Below are 21640 nucleotides of genomic sequence, written 5' to 3' on the forward strand. Positions count from 1 at the left end.
ACTCGCTATTATCACAATGTTAATGAACTTCACACGACAAAGCAGGAAAAGTTCAGCTTTATTTGAATATTGTTTGGAAAACAGAACAAAAAGGATAACATATCCTGAATTGGAAAGTGTCATGATTGTCCTTTCCTGCTACAAAACTATTTACAGTGTGATAAATTGTATGTTTGATTTTTTTATGGACATTGGGATGTTATTTAAAAAAAAATAAAATAGTAAAAGGTTTTCAAAACACGACGTATTAGTGCCACATAGAAATAGATTTTTTAATATTCCAAGAAAAAAACAACACAAATTTTCCACTTTATAAAGTTGCAGATTTGCGAGGAAAAAAACCTCTGACACTTGCAAGTAATACACGTGGCGTCGCTATAGTCTGGACGAGGTCCTGGCTTTTGTCCACGGAAGGATTCGTTGGCGGTTAATGGAACACGATTTATAAAATGAAAAGGCAGATTTCTTCGTAATTGCAACTTAACTCGTCATACGCGCGACAATACTTCCTGGCCCCCTATCAGCTGACTAACTAACCAATCAGAATCTAGCACACTTCAGGTAAATGCAAGTGAATGACAGAGAGCAGCATATTCAACACATCAACTTAGCTACTTCTACAGAAAAAAAAAAATATATATATATATATATCTATATTCAGGGTGTGGACCTTTGCAAAACGAAGCATCTTTGTCGCTGGCTGTACCCAACGCTTCAAAGTGTGAATGTTGAACATGATATGGTTCATCTCTGCTAAAGCAATTACTATCTCCTTATTTGAAAACCCCACCGAAAGGTTATTGGCACAAACATCTGAGTAGTACGCTGTCTGTATTTCTCGTAAGTTTCTGAGGTTTTTTTTTTTCTTTTCTTTTTTTCTCGCAAATCTGCCATTTTATAAAGTTGCAAAAAAAAATTTCTCTGAGTATTACCTCACCCCATCCCAAAAAAAAATATATCTATATTTTACGTGGCCCTAACACGACGTCGTAGGAAAATGATGCTTCATGAAACACTTGCGCTATTTTTTTTTATTTTTTTACTCCTCTAGATGGTGCTCTTGCTTTGAAGATAAAGACTTAGACTTGACTTTATTGATCCCTTTGGGATGGCTCCCTCTGGGAAATGGACATTACTAGTGAAATGGAAATATTTCCACTGTGAAGATAAGCGGTTCAGATAATGGATGGATGCATTTTTAAACCAACAGTGCCATCTAGAGTAGTAAAAAAAAAATATATCTCAAATGATTCATGAAGCTTCATTCTGCCAACACTTTTAGTGACATTCCTCTGGAAAGTGCTCAGTCGTCTTTGGAGCTGCATCTGCGTCTTTGGTAATGGAGGACGCTGAGAAGCACCCAAAGGTTCAGCAAGGTCATGGCGACGAAGCGCACCAAAACTGTTCACATCACAAACACATACATACGCAGGTTATATGGACAATAGTTGCTTTTCAAACACCCTTTTACCTCAATCATGGAAAATAGGAATAATTAAAAAAAAAAAAAAAAAGCCTGCTGCAAATTTTGTTATACAGTACTTCCATAATTTATATTCTACTTTTTACTTTTTTTATGAGATACATTAAAGTGTATCTTTACCTTGTATGTCTCCAGTTGTCGCTATGGTGGTGTAAATCCGAGCTGAAAAGAGATGAACAGGGATGAATCACATCCAATATTCAATCAATCGTGAGCTGAAACGCTTGTTTGCTAATTGGTTAATCAAGAGTAAGTCCTCGTTTTCCTTACCTGCACATGTGTAGGTGGCCAGCGCCCACGTGGGGGCGCTCACCTGTCCAGCATCTTTTGACCTCCACAGGCATTGCAGTTGGGCAAACTTACTGGCTGCACTAATGAACGTGCACAGGCTCTGTTTAAAAAAAAAAAGAGAAAGTCTCACTGGAGGTTTCCACAATGAAGCCCAGTTTTGGTCTCTTCTATCATTTACAACGCTTCCTCCTTGTTAATGTCTATTAAACATCCTCTATAGTTATACCTCCCAATTTGTACTGATTGTGTAATAATGCAACTGTTGCCACATTTATATTTCTATTTTAAAGCTTTAAAATGCCTATTTCTAAAAACGTGACTGTGACAGAGCCATTTTTGCCAAGATGACCTCATACCTCTCAAATAATTCACATTCTTGTGCAGGACCGTTTGACCTTTGACCTCCTGCTCTACAATCCAACATTCACCCCATTACTGCTGACAAACGACATCATCTGCTCATCGAGATTTATTACCATAGCAAAATCGACGATCCATTTTTCCACCGTGAGGAGTCGCCATCCCACGACAAAGCTGAATTTGTGACATTAAGCGTCATGACACTGAAATGTTTCTGAACGTGAACAATTCCAAAAGAGACTGCGGCAAAAAGGATACACGATACTGTACATGAGGCTGTCCTGAAGTCGGCCGCCGTACAGAAGAATCAAGAGCAGAAGAACGATATCTGACGAGACAACACATTTTGAACATTTACAAAATATAAGCAAAAGTCAAAGTGAAAGAAAGGAACAGGCCCTAATGTTGCAATATTTCTAATCTGGAGTCAATGAGAAATAAAATCATAAACAGATTTCGACTGACCTTGAGCAATGAGAATGGGATATTCCAGGTAAGTTGGAGGTGGGTAGTCATAATACATCTGGTATGTAACAAACACAATGTACCTGTGAAGTATATGAGAGGTGAAAGTTTGCCACTTGATGGTGAGAATGGATGAGAAAAGCGAGCGGCCGTGCTGCGCTCAACTGTGACGTCAGAGCAGATGAGAGCAAGCAGCTTAGCATGATGATGATTCTGCAATTTCAACTCTACGGACGCGTGTTGACATGTCTGTGCTGTCCTGCTTCAATCAAGGGCACAAAACAAAACGGTAGATGCAGTTTAGCTGTCATGGTGATGAATTGTCAACAGTAACACAAGCTTGTTTCCATTCGACTTAGTTTGAAAATGAGCAAATAAAACAAACCTGTTTTATTGCATCAATAATTACAATCCGGTCCATTACACAACTGTGCAAAACTCTTCAGCTTTAATGGCTGCAAGTCGTTTGCACATAGTAAACAGTCAATATTTGGGAGGTGGAGGAAAACACTCCAAGTGTTGCCGAATGAAAATAATTGGCCCAAAATATCTTCCCAGTGAGATGAAAGACTAGCTGCTAGTTATATAAAACATAAATGAACAAATAAATAAAATCACCATTTAAATAGATTAATAATAATAATAAAAAGACACATCCAGACTCAATCTTGAAGTGCAAATATTTTCACGTCTGCGCAGAGTGAGGGAAGAGATGAGATTTATTTTTTTTTTGACACGTCTCAGACAGCAGAGCATTCCGAGCTACTTTCAACACTTTAAAATGATGGATAACGTGTAAAAACGGACGAGGTCAGGATCGAAGGAACATCTGCAACATTCATGATGTGCATAAATATGCAGGAAAAAAAACAATGCCCTGCAAAGCTAAACATTTATCTGCAGAAAAATGTTTACAACTGCTGTACTACAATCTACTCACCCGACAAGTTCCAGCACGAGACTGTTGAGGCTGATTCCAGTTGTGGATTTCGCTCGCAACAGGACGAAGATCTGCGGGAACTTCAGCACCAAACACGCCAGCAATGTAGACATATTGGCGACGTGTAACAAAGTGTCGGATTGCATATTGTTTACGAGTTACAATTCCAATCTAGTTGACCTATTTCAGCATCAACCCGACATCCAGAAGATGCGCTCTCGCTAGATTCGGAGCGCATCACTTCCGTTAGTACATTTCAAAATAAAATAGGAGACTGCTTCTTCACGACGCGTTCTGACCAAAGTTGCGATGAATGCGTTTATTTTGAAGATACAAGTCTCTCGTTTCCTTTATGCAAATCGTCTGGTCACCAACGCACGCTCACTTCCGTAAATTCATGTCATCAGTTTTGAACAATATTTATCTTTTTTATTCAATTGCGTTTGGGTGAATGCAAGGATAACATTATTTTCAAACAATTTCCAACACATGGATGCGGAATGCATTCTGATGACAAATAAAGCTGATGCAGTTATGGCAAGTTGAGAAGCTAGCAAAGCGCAGCTCGGCATAATGTCCCGACTTGGTCAACTCATGCGTCAAGAGGAGCGAATGTCACGTGACATATCTAGCATGACATCATCTCTCAAGTTTGCGTTTGTGATGGCGTCCACTTCCAGACCAGGATAAAAGTCTGTCTAGTCTCATCAGTTCGCGTCCCAGCGGCGTTGACAAGCGGCTTCCAAATATTTGGTTCGATGTGTTGGGGGAACAATTTGAGAAGAACGATGACTTGTCAGGGAAATTCTCTTCTGTCTTCAGCTCTCCCTACAAACATATGCAGCAGATTAAAACAACTTTTTAAAAACAAATATTCAAAGTCAAAACTCCAATGTCAAAGATAACCAGGTAGCAATTTTGCAACGTTTTCCCATGTTAAAACTGTGAGAAAGTGTGTGATTACTGCTGTGCCCAAATGACCAACAGTGCACCACATTGTAACACTTGAGTGTTTTTCCTCATGTGCGGTCTCTTTTAAAAAATAAGTCGAGATTCATAATCTACCTGTGCAGAAATTCAAATCACACTATGGGCAAAAATAAAGTCAGAGCATGTAGAATGTAGTTCCATCTAGTGGTGAACTAATAGAATGCAGCAATTCTAAAAATGTAGGTTGATGATAATAATAATACCTGATAGTTTTTACACATTATTTAAATTATTCCTGTTTTTTTTTTGTTTTTTTTTAATGAATGAACATTGAAAAATCAAACATTTCGACAAACTGTCCCTTTAATGTTTTGTTTTGATTTTTTTTGTTTGTTACATCGTAATATATTTTTTAACTTCTGTATCAAAGTTACAACTATAAAGATTTTGTGCTTAATTAGATAATGTTAGTTGAAACGACAAAATTGTTTTGAAATCTGACAGATTTTGGGATAGTTGACTGTTATGAAATGGACATACTGTATGTTCGCATTGGCACATGCTATTGATGCACTTCAGGACAGAGTAGATGCTTTTATTTTAAATAAATACATAAATAAATACGGCACTTACCAAGCGATCGTAATTCCGCAGGAAACTCCAATTCTTATCCCTGTGAATGTTATTGTTGTCAGTCAAGCATCGTTTGTTAATTCTTCTTACGTCTCGATGAAAATGAGCTCACCATTCCAGCACCGCTCTCCTTTCACTCCACACAATTTCTTTCCACGCTTGGTCTTGTTTGACGGGATCAGTCGCGTCTGCAAGCCGCGTCGAGGACGCGATCGTGTCTTTTCTCCTCGGCAGACTTTCGGCCGCAGGTGCTTGCTTGGTTATCGGCCCGCTTCCTTTCGCTCGTTCCGGTAGTCGGTAGCCAGCGGATGACGCGCGTCCAACGTTGTCGAAATCCATTTCACTCAAGAGGAAACATGAATGATTTATTTCGAGCAAGCCATACTTGAGTTGCGGCCCGGTGTAATTTCAGGTCAGATGACCAGCGGATCAAATCACTGCCACTACTTCCGTGTGTGGTTACGTTTCCATGGAAACAGAGCGTGGGCTAAAAATGGTCAACTTTATGTATATTTCGTATATATGCTGTAAACAATTGCATGTTGTACTAATATTAGCACAATTGCAGTTTGTATATTCCCTCAATTAAAGAAGTCAAACCAAATACTTTTATTTTGAAGCCTGACACCCAAACCCGGATGTTTCATAGCTCTGATGAGACGTGAGATTCTAATTCCGGTGCTGATATTTCATATGAGCGAGGCCACCGTGTTAAGGTAAACCTGAAAGATATTTTGTGCATCATTATTCGCATAGAGTGACTTAATTTTCTTGTGTGTGTTTATAAATAATTTTTTTTTAACGATTTGCCCAACATTACAGCTACACGTTGTAATCAGGTGCGAAATTGAATATGAGATGTAATTCTTCCGTTTATTCCGTTCTGGTTTGATAGATTGGTTCAAAATACAACATGGGGTTATTTACTATTTCCTCTTTCTGGACTTGAATAACGTAAAAAGGTGATGTGGCACCACTGCCATCATTTCACCGGCATCTTAAATCATGCTAGCCCGCTAAAATACGTCCAGCATCCGTTAACATGTCCCACGTGTGACGTTTGACAGGACATAACCGAGAAGCATCCGACTACGATACGGTGAAAACCAAACTCTGTTTACTTCAGGGCTCGAAATGTGATGGCGGCCTCTCACTTGAATTGAAGTTTCAGCACGTACGCAGATAAGAAAGATAAAGAAATTAAGAGCAGCCTGGAGCGGGCGTAGTGTTTGAAGTGAAAAAGTGTTCGGATGACAAATCTGGATGTGTATTAGCTCATGACAAGTGGGTGTTATTGCATGCAAAAAAAAAATGTTTACATAGCACAGTGTATCACATCTGCCTCACAGTCCAGATGGTCCTGGGTTCCACATGCTACAGAGACAGTCGTTGTTTCAGGATATATACACGTTTGTTACTAAAGATATAGACCATTGTGTTGTTCTCTTCATTGTGGCTGCCCAGTGACATGAATTGGCAGCAGGGTCACAGTGCACGATACAGGGGCAAGTGAGAATGACAGTCCAGACATGGACCATCAGTAGCGGAAGGTCTTGGAAGAGAGCAGGCTGTAAATAGAGCAGACAGTCAGGGGATTTGTGGGGTTTAAATCGGCTTGTGTTGTTGGTGTGTGCGTGTGTGTGTAGTCAGTGTTGTTTTCAGGAAGCAACTCTGTTGGATATTTTACTCAGCTTCACCTCGTGGCCTTAGCTTAGCTTGACCTGGATACTCTTATGGAGTTCAGTGTAAAAAGGATACAGCCAAAAATGACAGTGAGTGTTGTTCAGAATGATGTATTTGAGATTTAGGCCTTCTACATTATACAGTATATTTTCTGTTTAATTTCCCACCTCTTTTTCCTTTTCAAGTTGTTTTTGTACTCACACTGAACCTACATCTTCCCAAAAAGTATTCACCAAGGTGCCTTCTTCAATTCTCTGGTACAGCTACTTACATGTGGTCACATTTTACACGTTTCCTACACAGGCATGGCAATGTAGTGTTAAAGTCCACCCGAAAGTCGTGATGTTATTCTGAAGGTGCCAGATTACTTGAAACATTGAATGAAGCCATGCCACTGTGCTTCCTTGAGATTAGACCCACTTAAATTCTAAGAATAGGGCTTCTTTCTTATATTGTTCTAGCTGCTGGCCCTAAGAGGGAGATGACAAAGGAGGATGTTTCAGCGACTGCGGAGGAAGATGCTACGACCCTGGACTGCCTCAATTCAATTTCTCCCCATCAGCGGCCGGTCATCCACCAGGTGGCCTCTGCACCAATGCCTGACGAGTGTGGTGAGGACGAGACATGCATGGATGCACACAGTCATGACGTGCTTGTGTCAGTGGAAAATTTACCGGTGAACAAAGGAGTATTATTTTAGTAAATGTGTTTAGTAACATTCCTCATATAAAAACAACTGACAAAGGCCCCTTCTAAACACACACACACACACACGTTTAACATGACTTTATACAAAATGGGTGGGTTCAAGGCTCAAATGGCTTTATAAAAAAAAAAAGACAGTAGTGTATAGCAAAGGAGTAATTGGCTTTTTTTGTATATAATAAACCCCTTGTCTTTTTTTTAACTTCACATTGTGCACAGCAACATTAGCGACACTCCACTTTACGCTTGTAGCCTAGCGGAGCCTTTTTGGGAACAATCTCTGTCCGTTTGAAAAACTTAAAAACCTTTGCTTATCAGTTTTGCTATTCAATGTGTTTTGATGAGGTGCTAATTTGGACTCACAAACTGTGATGCAAAACCACCGATTTCAAGCCTTGGAGTTTAATCATGAAGAGAATTTGTCATAAAGACTGACAAAAATAATCATGCAAGTGACTCTGCGATAACCCCTAGTCGCAACATTGCCAAATTCATAAAAATGCATATTATATTATAAGTGGGGCCCAGATTTGCTGACCTTGTGTTTAACTGTAAGTGGACTTTTGTGGATATTCTTGGAAACTGTCTGCAGTGTAGGTGGGAAGACATGTTGTAGGTCAAACTGCCTGAAGTGAGGACATTGCCTGTGAAAATGTAGTTGTTTTTTTTTTAAAGGGAAAAAAATGATGGATTCAGCCAAAGCGATACTTACATTCTGTGTTTTTGTTCTTCCACCCACCATGGGCAGAATTCTCCTTCTTTGACCCCAGCGAGCCGCAGTGTCGAGAAGTTCTTCAAGAGCCCAGCACCACCATTCCGGAACTGTTTGCTGTCCTGCGGCAATGGGTTCCCCAGGTTCAGAAGAATATTGATCTGATTGGCAATGAGGTGATGTTTTAACCCCTTTTCCCCACTGTGCAACATGGAAGCAAACAATGCACAGAGAAATGCACAGAATACTGTACTGCCTGCCTCCTCTTGTATTTTAAATACTGAAACGAAACAGAGGCGTAAATTGCCGGAGGAAAGCACTCGTTTTAAAGCAGCAGCTATTTCCCCATGCTGGTTTATGAACTACTTTTTCGTCGTCAGTTCAGAGTAGTGTATACAATGGAAAGTCGTTTGCGTGACAATTGAGTTGCTGCACACGATCAGGACAACTTTGGCATACAAGTAGGACAACTTAATGTTACTAGTGAGGAAAAACTGTACTTGTTGACAACTGCTACAACTTCACCGCAGGTCTCTAGTGTATATCTTCTGTATATAATATATTTTTGTCCAGATCCTTAACAGAGGTTGTGGCGTAAATGATCGAGATGGTCTGACAGACATGAGCCTTCTGCACTACTGCTGTAAGGCTGGGGCCCCGGGCATTGGTTAGTATCGTCTACTGTGCATCAAATATCAAGAGAAAATTAAACCTGTGGATTTTTATTCTGCGTTTTTGACTTAATATGAACATAAACCCAGCATGACGTGCTAACAAAAGCTGTTCAAATGCAAAGAGCTTCTAATCAACACCCAATCAACTCATCTGATTCTGTTTTTTAGGAGATGCAGATACAGCTGCTGGTTTTGCCCGCCACCTTCTTGCGCTGGGCGCTGATCCAAACTTGCGCTCCCGCTGGACGAACATGAGGGCTCTGCATTACGCTGCCTACTTTGACGTGCCGCAGCTCATTGGCGTGGTATTGCAGGCCTCTCAGCCTGGAGGTAAGCCGACGGCTGACTTGGAGGGCAGTTCTCTTTCAAATATAAGAATATTCCTGACACAAAAATCAAATAAACACCGTAAACAAGTGAAATCACACACTGATCTGTCAAACGTTGACGGAAATGCAGAGTTTCCACCAGAGTTTTGTAAGCCTGGCCTGGTTTTTCTTTAACTTCTTAACTTGCACGTACCTATTTTATATTTACCTACGAACCAAAAGATCAATGAAAATGCTTGGTATTGTGAAAAAGGTTTTCTCCCTGATCCACCTGACCTACTTTGATACTATATGTATTTAAAAATTTCATTCATGAGTTTTTGTAATTTTGTTTGGGCTGCAACCTATCCAACATATCTCAGCAAACTTATTAAGAAAGTTTTTTTTTTTTTTGGTCTGACAGACTTGATCATTTTTTTTTAAAGAAAATATTCAATATTACCCTCTCATAAGATCTTCCCTGCATAAATACATCAACAATAAGCACGATCTTTTCACTTTTCAGACTTTCTGTCTTTTCATCTGACTTTCATTTGTACTCGACATGGTTGCAATTTACATGTACCCTTCTACCGCAGTAACCTTGCCATCAGCTCAATATTAGAGGCCCAAAACTTTCGAACAACTTAAATCTATATTTGAGATCAATAGCCTCCTACACAGCCTTTAAAAAGTCATTGAAAACACGGCCGAGTCTTCACATTCGTTTATTTTTGTTTTTCCTACTCTGCCACTGTAATGAAATTCAACTTTCTTCCTTATCTTTTATTTAGTTTTCCCATGTTTTATATACTCAGTAATTTACATTTGATATATTTTGTATTTTTTTTTTTTTAAAGCGAGTGGAATCACTTACAAGCACTCGTCTTCATTCCCTCTTCGCATCTTTTTAATTGAAACAGTCTTAAGTCGCTGGTAAATTGGTAACAAAATCGGAATGTAGATCTGCGGAAAATTGCTTTGTACTCACTCATATGCCTGAATGTTATCAATAAGAATTCTGTACTTAAGAAAACTTAAACTGAGCCCCAGAACTGCACTCATCTCCACACATTTGTCTAGCAGCAAGAGCCACACCTCATTTAATAGTTATTTTTCATCTCACTGCTTGAATTATTCAAATCATTTTGGTAGCTATACAAAACTGTCGAGTAACATATTGTATGTAATCATAATGAGTTCCCCTCCTTTCTGTTTTTCTCAGACGTAGACGCGACCTGCAGTGACTTTGACTTTGGCACCGCACTGCACATTGCTGCGTCTAACTTGTGTACATCAGCCGTCTCGTGTCTCTTGGAGCTGGGAGCTAATCCTGCTTTCAAAGTAAGATACATTTTCTCCTCTTATAATCTACTTTTGTAGAGGCATGTCAATGGACAGCAATTTTCTGGACTCCCCTGAGGTTTCCAATCAGGTCTCCTGCTGGGTACTACAGCACATTCAGTTACACTTCATTGTCATTTTGGGAGGTTTATGGGAAGGTGAATCGTTGACCCAGCTTGAGGTCCTTGACAAGGTAACTCTTGAAACAGGTTTTTTTTTTTGGTCCAGGGTATCTCTTCTGCACTCTCTGTACTTAGCAGTTCTGTAGCCGAGACTCTCAGCATGAAACGTTAACGCGCACTTGAATTGATGCCAAGTTCCTGTAGTTTTATCAGACCACAGCATCTTTCTAACAGAGTGGGAGTCCCTTAAGCGTTTTTGTAACTGTGCAGGCTTTCAAGTATGCTCCACTGAAGAGAGGCCAGTATGTCATAAAGCCCAGATTGGTCGGGAAGTTTTGCCCTTTTTGCACGACTGTCGTATTTCACAAACGGTTGTATTCACTTGTTGATGTCTTTCCATGGTCAAAGTCAGGTACTCCATGATACAATGAGGTGCAATTTTCTAGTCGCTTATCACTGACAGTGCTCAAAGACTTCATTTTCACTGTTGACATACGGTGGCAGGATGATGATGATGATGATGATGATGCTAATGGTTATATTTCCCAATTCTGATATGTAACAAAATGATGTGTCGTGCCCATCAGTCCGCAAATAGTTTTGTTCTCTTCTGATTAAAAGTCTGGCATCTTTACCAGAACAACTTGTATCTCCCTCTGACTCTTAAATGTGACTACACAGTATTTCACAGCGCAGTAATTTCCGCTCTACTTGTTTGAAATACAAATTACAGTCTATTAAAAAATTAAACTAGTTTTTCGAACTGTTGTAAAACACGGAAAAGGCTGATCCTAACTCTTCAGAACAGAAATTTGTTTGTGTGATCAACCATACATAAGCCAAGTGTTCAATTTATGGTGTAATATTTTCATTGCTCACATTGCAGAGCTGAAACATTCATAAATTATTTTAATTTGTCTGATTGATGATTACATTATTTTGAAATCCTCACTTAATACCAAAAGGGAAACATCCCCTTATTAAAATAGCAGATGATAAAAGTTCTAAGGTTGGCTTCACTTCCAGCCAGACTTCATGACAACACATTACCACAAAATGTACTCTTTGAAAAATGTCACGTTGAATTGTTTTGCTGATTTAAAACACAATTTCAGCTCATATTTTTGCTTAGTGTCTTGTTTTATGTTCTTTCATATTGTTATTTATGATTTTTAGGTTACAATTGCTCTGTTAGTTGTAGAGATGATCCTCAAGCATGCACCAACTGTCCACTGGATGTCACCCAAGCACTTTCCGCTGTAATCAGGCAAATATGTAGCCATTCTTCATACAAACGAAGGAAGGTTGATGTGGAAAACACTTTGAAAATCTAGAGAGGTGATTGGGCATTTGCGGGTTTATGCTAGTGTTACGGATAACAAAATTACTTGTGGACGAGAAAGGCAGCACTCTTACACAATGGCTGTCAAAAATATGTGACCCAGTTATCTCTACTTCTGCCGTCACTCCTCTGCGCTTATTACCATCATTAACTAGCTGAATCTCACCCTAAAAATTATTTTAGCCACTTCTCCAAGCCTCCGTGTTCATGCGATCATGAGCATCCTCTTTGCAATTCATTCAAAGTACATTTTTGTTCCCAGAGTCCAAGCCTAAAGTACGGCAAAAATGTTGCCACTTGCTCATGACTTTCAATTTTCTATGCTGTTTATCCACCAGCCCACGGATAGCAAAAGCCAGGCTACACCCTGCTCTGAATGCTGTGTCATTCCACTGAGGTTAGAATGCATTGAGGGGAAATTGATCCCAAGCCAGATACTGTGTATAATATCTACATCATCCTACACTGTCAAATTCCAGTTTTCTGTTATGTGAAAAAAAAAAAGACTAAGATAAATCATTTCAAGGCTTTTTCTGCCTTTGCGACCAAGAAATTGTGCAACCTGTCTAAAACAAATAGATACCAGGGGGGTTGATTAAGCATTTAAACAATAGCATGATTGCATGAATATTCTCTGACACCCTTAAACTAAATTATTTTTTGCACATTACACGTTTACACCTTTACATTATATTATATATATTATACAATATGTATTCAATCTAGTTTTAATTAGTTTTCAGACTTATTCTTTATTCTTTTTTTGTGTTTTAGTTTAGTTTTTATTAGTTTTAGATTTACCGTAGTATTTCTTGTGTACAAACTTAAAAAAAAGAAAAAATCACAATAAGTTGTCGACACAACAGCTTTTTACAATGAATACTGTTTGTCTTAAAACTGCCATTACTCAATCTTTATTTTTATGAAACGTTTGATTGACTTTGCTCAACAACGGTCAGATTTTGTTTGACCACACTCCGCTCTACTGTCAGTAAGAAGGAAACTTGCAGGAGAGTGCGTACAATATAGTTTTACGACTACTTGAGCTGACACAGTCAAGTCTTGTAAAATCAACTGCAGACCACTGAATAATGTGATCATGCACTGGAGGATTTATAGAGTACTGCTGTAGAAACTTTCTGTAACACGCTGTCTTAAATCCACTGTGCTTGTGTCTCCCAGCTAATAACATTATCTGTATAGTATGAAGGAACTGTATTGAGGGAATGATCTTGTAGCTTCCAGTTAGGGAAGTTCTGTCATTTATTTATGTTATTTGAAATTCAGCTGATCAGGTATCACCAAATGCTCCAAATTAAATGCAAAGGATAAAAAAAAAAAAAAAAAGTCTTACAGCACTGTTTTGAATGGTCATGACATTTGCTTTCTCCAATCATTTTGGCTTCTTGATCCAAATGTAATCGTTGATGATCATGATTTTATCTTACTACACAAAATGATCTCAATGGTTGAACTTTTTATGTACTTTATAGTCCTTTCTGGCCTTCTCTTACAGAACGATAAAGGCCAGTACCCAGCTGATGTTGTTCCTGATCCCCTCAACATGCCCTTAGAGATGGCAGATGGTGCCGCCCTGGCCAAAGAGCTGCGCACTTTACTAAGAGAGGCTTTGCCACAGCCCAGCTTGCTGCCTTTAACATCGCAATTCGCCAGCCCTCCCGCTCTCTCCGAAAAAGCCAGGATAAAGCTCGCCTCCATAGGAATCCAACTTGGTGACCGTGTGGTAATAGCTGGACAGAAGGTGTGTGCTCCTCCAGATCAAGTTCATTATTTCCCTAAAACTCAACGTGTGAGAGTTATGGGTTAAAAAAAAAATACCCGAAAGTAAGAAATAGTAGGTTAATAATTGCACATTGTAATTAAATATTTCAGTTTAGTTAGAAACTCCAAATATTTAGCTGCCCATTTAATGTTTTTTTTTTGTAATGTTACTGCTAATAAGCTTTCCTAAGAAGGAATAATAGTATGGAATTGTATTTCACCTTTTTAAGATAAAATGGAGCAGTGTGTGAAGAAACTGTTTGTTTCACACAATAACAAAATACTACTACTGTACTCCTTTCTTCAAAACAAGGAGCTTGTTACATTTTTTTTTTTTTTTTTTTTTTTTTTTTGCGGGCTGCTCTGAGAATAAAACCGCTGCATGGGAGGAAGTGCTCATCAACAGTTTCTTTTCCATCTGGGCTCCGGCTTTGATATCTTTTTCACTTATTTACTTACTCTCATCTTATCAGACCCTGGAGCAATAGGACTTGTTGGAAAAGGAGGAAAAATTGTGGAATTGGATCAACTACTATTCTAGGCCTCTGCTTGCCGTCATTGACCAAACCTATGCTTCAGTTGAAACAAATTTACAAATGAACGAACTAACCTCTGTCTCAGCATTTCAAAATGTCCTCCAAATTTGCTTTCCCTCTATTAACAATGTTCGGTTATCAAGCTGTGTTGAAGATCAAAGTGAGAACTTAAACAATTTGTTGAATGCAAATCGCATATGATTACCAAAAGGATGTACCTTTTCTCTTTCTCAAATAAACCAGCCGTTGTCAATGCTAAATTTGGTCAGATAAGATAATATAAACTACAGCCGTCTTGTATAGACTTTTTTTGTTTTGTTTTTATTTTAGGCTGTTTGTATTTATTCCTTGTTTTCACCTTCAGCCACGCATGCATGTCGTCAATGCCTTTGCAGGTCGGAACCCTGCAATTCTGCGGCAACACGGAGTTCTCTGGTGGTCTCTGGGCAGGAGTAGTGCTTGACAAACCAGAGGGCAAGAATGATGGCTCTGTAGCAGGTGTCCAGTATTTTACCTGCCAACTCAAACACGGTAGCTTATAGCACAACCCTTCCAGTATCATAATTCATTAGCAAGATTAGATGTATATATTCTTCTTCTTCTTCTTTTTTTTTTTTTTTTTTTACAGGAGTATTTGCTCCTCTCTCCAAGATAAGCAAACCTCTGGAAAGATATACAAGTGCCAATAAGGTGTCTACACCCGCACGCCATCGTCGTATTGACCTGTCTCCCATTCCTCCGAAGAGTAACACAGGTTTAGGTATGTAAGTCAAGTCTATCGCACAGTCAGCAGCTTTATGCTCGTTTTTCTTCGAAAATGAGCCTTTTTGCTTTCAGCCTTTGTCCTACAATTGTTGTCAAATTGCGTCTCTTCAGACACTATAGCTTGTTTGTGTAGTTTCCAGTAAATTATCTTGATTGACGAGGTCAACATCCAATGGGCAGTGTGCAGTACTAAAAGATAAATAATCCTCAGACGGTCAGCTTTTTCATTCAAAGCACTAACAGAGTGGAACAAACTCCTAATTGGACTCCCTACACAGATTTTAAAGCATTCTTTACAGATACAAAAAAAACATCAAGAAATCAATCGTGCTAACCATCACTGGGGATGATTTGTAGTGGGAAGGGTTGCTGGGTTGGGGTGGCTTACCTGGAGATTTTAATTGAACTTGTTACTGTATGTAATTAACTATTATTCCCTGTACTTATTAAAATGTTGAACTTTTGAAATGTTAGTTTACTAAGAATTGAAGTATGAGAAATGTTTTGAATAATCACAAACATTTGGATCAGGGAAAAAAAATCTGTCTAAGTTGATGCTGGGAAAAACAATGAAAACAGTTTATTTGGCATTAGGAGAAAGAAGAAAGTAAATAATCATAGAAAGTTGCATGTATAATTCTCATTGGAGACCACGTCATGTAAAAAAAAATGAAATCAATGCAACCACACAACAACCATACGAAAACATCTCATAGTAACTGCATCAGATCAATAAATGATGACCTAATATTCCGTTAGCTGAAGAAATAACTCTTTAGTGCTGTCGCTTGAGTGCTTTGGGACATAAACTGAAGTAGTGCAGCAGCAGCAAGCTTCCCATTACTCAAGGGAAGATATACTCAACATGACAGCGGTGTTGTTAATCAGCCTTCGTTCCACATTAACTACATTGCTTATCTCTTCCAAAATATTCTTCTTCACAGCTGTATAGCCCTGGCGACATATACAGTAAAATGGATCATTACAAGAGTACAAAAGTAATGTTTACGTTGCTGTAACACAAGCAAATTGTCATCAACTGTATTTTTCATTGACAAAAGAATGTGTTAACTTGATCAAAGGAAGCATTGTGAGGTTCTTTGTCAACAAAATATTTTTTTCTGCGGCCCGTTGCATTGCAGACATTACAGTACATTACCCTTCAGGACTGAACACAATACATTCTACGATGTTATTGATCTCATTTGTTCATATTTGGAACCAACTTTACCACTTGGGAAAATAGTGGAAATTGAATGATTAAAGGGATAAAGCTGTTGCCACCATTAAAGTTGTTGTAAAGCATCCCACATATGTTATTCGGATTTTTATTCTCCTCACATTTTGTTTGCCGAGAAACAACTCCAACATTACACTTCCGATTTACAGCATTCAAATTTCAACTTGCTTCAAACATTCACGCCTTCCAGGGTATATATGGCCTGATTCCACATTACTGACAGTATTTGCACAATATAATGTTAAAGATCAACTTTTCCCATTCATTTTCAATGTGACGGGCAGTGAACTTTTTCTAAGTCCGACTTTCCATGCCCACTTCCATACGATGCAACTGATCATCATTACTAGCTCTCTGATACTGCTCAGTGGCGCGCTTGGTTAAGTGTGCTGTCCACTAAACAGGAGGTCCCGGGTTCAAATCCCACCTCCGACTCTCCATTGCAGATATGTCAAATGGCAACTGAAATGATTATATGCACGTTGGCTTTCATGAGATGGCTATTTTTAAAATACATACGCCATTAGCCATGAATTTGAACAAGGCAAGTTAGCTCAGTCGTGAGAGCAACTGCTTCCCACATGGAGAACCTGAGTTCAAACCCTGCTTGGACCACATTTTAGTATCATTTTAGACAGATTGCAGTTCAAGTTTTCCTTTTATTCATTTATCTTTCAACGTCAATGAAAACTTAATTTACATTTTTAATTTTAATTTCGTAATTTTCACATAATTTATCTTTCAATTTACTTCATAAGCATTCAGCTTAGCATTCAGCTTTCAGCATTTTCTCCAGAACTTGCACTTAGTTTAGTATTAACTATACAGTAGGGCTGCCAAGATTAGTCTCCTAGTCGTCTTGAAACTGCCTCGTCTTCCGCTGTTCCCCTGTGCGCTTGGAACTTGGAACTTGGAAACGGAAGACCTCAAAGTAACAGAACATGACATGTTTGCCACAAGTTCTTAACAACAACACATAACAGTAAAACACACATAACCCAGTTCTGTTCATTAAAGTATAACTGCTGTGTACCTCATTTTGATGTTGTTTTAAATCATATATATATATATATATATGGTAGTGAAGAAATGCAAAAAGGTTTGATAAATGTAGGTTAAATAAAAAAAAAATTGAAAAAAATCTATATTTTTTTTGTTTTGTTTTTTTAGCAAAGTGCCTTTTCCTAATTTTACTCACATGATTTCATTATCTTCTCCAGTACATTTAAACAATGGTAGATGCCTGAGAAGAACAAGCTATGTTTACAAGTATTTATGTTTGTATTTATAGATACTTTCATAATATTCATAGTGCAACTATTTTTTTGTTGTTTTAAAATGTACTAAACATCAGCACTACTATACAGTAAGAATTCTTAAAGGACATTAACTGATGTTCAAATAAATGAAAACAAGAAACTGGATGGTGAGGGACGGACAGTGTGTGGAGAAGTAGAGGAGATTTCTGTTTGAAAGTCACCTAGCAAGAGGGCTTTAAATTCATGCTTTATTTTGCTATCATCGTCAACTTAAAATTGCTTTGTTTTGTTGCAGTGCTCCTGCTCCGTCGATTTCTGGTTTTATGGTTGTCATCACATCGTGTTGCTCGCCTTCACTGATGCTTTGTGGTGTCCTCACAAAGTGGAAAATCAAACATGCTTGTGGTTGTGGAGTTGATGTTGGAGGCGCTAACTAGCTCAGTGAGTGTTCGTCCTGAGACTGGGAGGTTGTGGGGTCAATCCCTGGTCGGGTCTTACCAAAAAGTATAAAAGTGGAGCAGGAGGACTTCCATCCAATCAAAATTCACAACATATCAGCAACCCGGTGTCTGAAAGTTGGACAGAATTCAGTTTTCCAACATCAGTGATCCCAACAAACACATCAAAATTGGTTTTGGAACAGATAAAGCAGAATAAAGCTGAATCTTTTTGTAATGTTCTTTCCAAACTACAACCCTATTGAACGAATTATGCTGCCAAGACAACAACCCATTGAAGTGCCTTTTTCCTCCACCTTAGGGTGCTGAACTAGTGTTTCCCAGGTGCGTTTGCAGAAGGCCGTTTCATGCGGGAGGACTGTATGTGACTATGTCCTCCATCGTCATTGTACCTGCACAGTAACGCCAGTGATAATTCAAATGCTCCCTTGTTGTTTGATGGAGGGTCCCACTCTAATTGCTGTACAAGGAACCTGTGATCCCTTTATCTTCTCGGACTGTCCTCTTATTTGTACGTAAATGGTTTACAGGAGCACTGTATGTCCAATCAAATTGTTCGGACTGTTTGACTTACTGCTTCTATCTTGTCCTGAAATTGCAAACCTTTCCGTCCTGTCGTATTTTGCGTCCCTCCTCCACTGTAACACTGTCCTCCCAGTCCGCGCGTAGATAAAATCCATCTCCTATATAATCTTATTGTTGTTGTCTGTTCTCTTTCTGTCCCCTCTCAAACTTTTCCCTGTCCAACTGCAAGCTGTGACCCCGTATACGATAAATGATGTCGGCATATTATTCTTGTGTTGAAAGGCAGGTTCACGCAGACACCGCGTAAATTAGATTGCTGACAAGACCAGTCCTTGGTCCGCGTTCTCGTCTCCTGACGAACATCGGCCTGTAATAAAGTCCAGTGACCTTAGAATATAGTTGAAACTTGTCTTAGTGGGTTTTTGTGGTTTGTGGGCCCTCTGGGGTTTACAGATTTATTGTACAGGGGTAATATTCAGAAGTTTTGGTGGCTGATTGATCTTTACGTGACTGGAATTGTGGACCTGAGAGTAGCCAATGGAATGCTGTGATTGATAGTCCAATTAAGTAGAGTTTAATAACCAGGGCATAGACAGGCTGAATAGTCTTGGTGGCAATTCATCACTAGGTGTGAGTGTGTATGCATGTGTGGCGTGTGCAAGAAATGTGAGGTTGTGCGTGTCACCACCTCCTTACTCCCCAGGAACCAGACTAATTTATGACTAAACTTTCTCAGGGCTTTTGTTAGACATTTACAGTCCCGACTCTCAGTGCCACCGGAGTTTTTGTGACTTAGCAGCTCAACATGGCGGCCGGCTTGGTCTTGGGTCACTGTGAAAGCGTCTCATCCTCGAGCCAGAAACATGTCAGGCTGTTGCGATGTCAGCTTTAGTTCAAAGGGTGCTGGATACATAACCAAAAACAGAAACGGCTAAATCTTCTGTTGTAGGTTGCCGAAAGCGAGTCTCAGTGTGTGCAAGGCATGAAAATATGTGTGGTCCCTCAACGCTAAATGTCAAGCGGCAAGAAATGTTTTGTATTCTGGAATGTTTCTTGCTGGAGTCCAAAGGAAAGGCACATTTCTGACACTGGCCATTAGCAAAAAATAGCAGGCTGTGGTATCATAACTTAGACATGTCTTGGGCATCACTTTTTGCCATGACGAGCGTGGATGCATGCATGGATCCTGTCATTAGAAATAATTGAAAATGAATTCATGGATACAATAGAAAACATTCATTTGGCCCACTGTTTTATTTGTGGAGCTCTAAAATGATTCAAAGTGATTGATTCGGGAAATTAACTGTACATCCCATGCAGATGAATTATTTCCAGACTTAGCCACATATATGTGTACAGTATGTTTATGTCTGTGTGTAAAATGTTCCAATGTGACATTGAAAAATTGATCTGTCCAGACTGAATCAGGAGCTCTCAAACTCACATTTCTGGCTTCTATTGTATTTAAGGTCTAGTTTGAAAATCAACTTATCGCAAAGGGTGATATTTTATTTATTTATTTGCTTATTTCTTGCATGTACTTGTAGTGCAGTGCGCCAATTAATGTGTCGAAGGGCCCTGTGTGTGTGTGTGTGTGTGTGCAAGTTCCCGATGTACTGCATCACATGACGTGTGTTGTGATGTGAGTCTTCCCTCCCTGAGCAAACTTTCAACTGTTTAATGACACCTCGCCTGGAGTTTACTGTAAAACTAAACACATGACAAAAAAAATCAAACAATTAAATCAGTACATACTTAATTTTAAAAACATCACCCGGATTCCAGACTGTCCCCTGAATATTGGCATTTCGGCCCTAAAATTAATTTGAGACTGCGCAACTAAAAATTTCATCTACTCGCGCCAGTAAAAATAATTACTATTGTTGAATAATTTATGTTGTTGTTAAACTTCACACTTCAGCCCAATCAGTAATATAGGATCAATAAGTGGGATGGATATTTACCAGTTAATTTACACTGTGTGGCCCTAAATCCTCTACTTGTTCCCCTAAAATTTCAGGTTTGGGGCCACTGTGCTTCAAGTAAAAAAAAAAAAAAAGTTATTCTGGATCCCTGCCTGAGATCCCAGGTTAGAAACAAAACAAAACAAAATAAGCTAAAATAACTACGATAAAGAGATAAGGGATGTGCTTATTGGTGGTTTAAATGTGTGCAAACATTTAATGCAGCAAGGGTGTGGATGTAGCACAATAAAAATGGAAGAGGCTTGAATTTCACAAGATATTTCCAAGGTCATTTTTGTATTTGACAAAAGAAGAGTGTTCAAGAATAACGTGTTTAATATGCAGGGATGAATTGGCATGAGGCTACAATGCTAGTTTTTGATAGTTGAATAAATACAATGAATAATTGTATTTATTAATTGTTATTTCAATATTAATTAAATTAATTGTGATTATTTTTTCCCATAATCACCCAGCCATAAAAAATGCTGATAATTAAACACCATGCATTTGTTATTGTTTCAACGGATTTACAAAACTTGGTAGTAGGAAGTACATTTTTGCCTGGGCCGTTCAGATCCCGCAATCAGATTATTGCAGTTTATAGATTGGTTTGCATGTTTGAAGCTAACAGAATGTCTGACATTTTTGTTGCCCTTTGCCTTTATTGTCATTTATTTCTCGTCAATTTGATCACAGGTGGTTTCTCCCAATCACTCTCCTCTTCGTCTTCCTCACTGGAATCTCGACATGGACGCCGCCCTCGACCTCGTCCCCATCACAGGCAACGTCTTAGTCCTTGGACCGCACCTGTCCTCGGCCTCCACTCGTCTTCGGGCGTGGCTGCAAATGCTACGGCAGGTAGGAATTGTTTGACCACATTACGACTGAGCAAATCATTGACGGTACTGCAGTAACCTTTTGGATCATTTCCTTGCCAGGCTTCCGAAGCCAAACTCCTTCAGCTAGTAGCTCAGCGTACGGGGGCCGTGAGATGCGCCTGGGGGATCGGGTGCTTGTCGTCGGCCAGAGAACCGGCGTAGTCCATTTCTACGGGAAGACCAGCTTTGCTCCAGGTCAGGATTTACTCACTCACATCTTACTCCGTTTGCTGGTTGA

At 39.1% G+C, this 21640-nt stretch overlaps 3 protein-coding genes across 7 annotated transcripts in view; 1 reads left to right on the forward strand and 2 right to left on the reverse strand.

Annotated features, from left to right (window-relative positions):
• Positions 1-41: 41 nt before the first annotated feature.
• On the reverse strand, positions 42-3833 carry slc66a3 (solute carrier family 66 member 3). Its single transcript, XM_077538681.1, has 7 exons — positions 3540-3833; positions 2600-2682; positions 2393-2462; positions 2251-2308; positions 1754-1874; positions 1604-1645; positions 42-1401 (listed from the first exon to the last, which is right to left on the reverse strand). Exons 1-7 carry the CDS (start codon positions 3683-3685, stop codon positions 1304-1306), a joined length of 618 nt encoding a protein of 205 aa, XP_077394807.1. The 5' UTR covers positions 3686-3833; the 3' UTR covers positions 42-1303.
• Positions 3834-3843: 10 nt separating this feature from the next.
• cimip5 (ciliary microtubule inner protein 5) lies at positions 3844-5656 on the reverse strand. The gene is made up of 3 exons (XM_077538683.1): positions 5215-5656; positions 5103-5142; positions 3844-4367 (listed from the first exon to the last, which is right to left on the reverse strand). The coding sequence occupies exons 1-3, from the start codon at positions 5439-5441 to the stop codon at positions 4179-4181; spliced, it is 456 nt and encodes a 151-aa protein (XP_077394809.1). The 5' UTR covers positions 5442-5656; the 3' UTR covers positions 3844-4178.
• LOC144031477 (CAP-Gly domain-containing linker protein 4) overlaps positions 5629-21640 on the forward strand; it is a 29374-nt gene continuing 13362 nt past the window's right edge. The window contains exons 1-12 of one of the 5 annotated variants that reach the window (XM_077538678.1): positions 5854-5941; positions 6749-6874; positions 7247-7396; positions 8239-8378; positions 8776-8869; positions 9045-9206; positions 10410-10528; positions 13509-13754; positions 14706-14841; positions 14939-15070; positions 21221-21382; positions 21463-21597. In XM_077538678.1, coding sequence (XP_077394804.1) covers positions 7267-7396; positions 8239-8378; positions 8776-8869; positions 9045-9206; positions 10410-10528; positions 13509-13754; positions 14706-14841; positions 14939-15070; positions 21221-21382; positions 21463-21597 — 1456 coding nt within the window. In that variant the 5' untranslated portion in view covers positions 5854-5941; positions 6749-6874; positions 7247-7266. Of the gene's footprint in view, positions 5819-5841; positions 5942-6180; positions 6202-6748; positions 6875-7246; positions 7397-8238; positions 8379-8775; positions 8870-9044; positions 9207-10409; positions 10529-13508; positions 13755-14705; positions 14842-14938; positions 15071-21220; positions 21383-21462; positions 21598-21640 lie in introns of those variants that run through there. The other 4 variants (XM_077538677.1, XM_077538675.1, XM_077538679.1 and 1 more) reach the window with 4 other exon arrangements.

This window comes from Festucalex cinctus, chromosome 12 (genome assembly GCF_051991245.1).
Source record: "Festucalex cinctus isolate MCC-2025b chromosome 12, RoL_Fcin_1.0, whole genome shotgun sequence".
In the NCBI taxonomy this organism is placed as follows: Eukaryota; Metazoa; Chordata; class Actinopteri; order Syngnathiformes; family Syngnathidae; genus Festucalex; species Festucalex cinctus.

Excerpts from the sequence above, each read along its gene's own strand:
- cimip5 (XM_077538683.1), bottom strand. The coding sequence starts at position 5,441 with ATGGATTTCGACAACGTTGGACGCGCGTCATCCGCTGGCTACCGACTA. Across the intron at positions 5,143-5,214 it reads AGGAGAGCGGTGCTGGAATG|GGATAAGAATTGGAGTTTCC; the intron begins GTGAGCTCATTT and ends TAACATTCACAG. Across the intron at positions 4,368-5,102 it reads TGCGGAATTACGATCGCTTG|GGAGAGCTGAAGACAGAAGA; the intron begins GTAAGTGCCGTA and ends ATATGTTTGTAG.
- slc66a3 (XM_077538681.1), bottom strand. The coding sequence starts at position 3,685 with ATGCAATCCGACACTTTGTTACACGTCGCCAATATGTCTACATTGCTG. Across the intron at positions 2,683-3,539 it reads CTCGTGCTGGAACTTGTCGG|GTACATTGTGTTTGTTACAT; the intron begins GTGAGTAGATTG and ends TATACTTCACAG. Across the intron at positions 1,402-1,603 it reads GACAACTGGAGACATACAAG|TTTTGGTGCGCTTCGTCGCC; the intron begins GTAAAGATACAC and ends TGATGTGAACAG.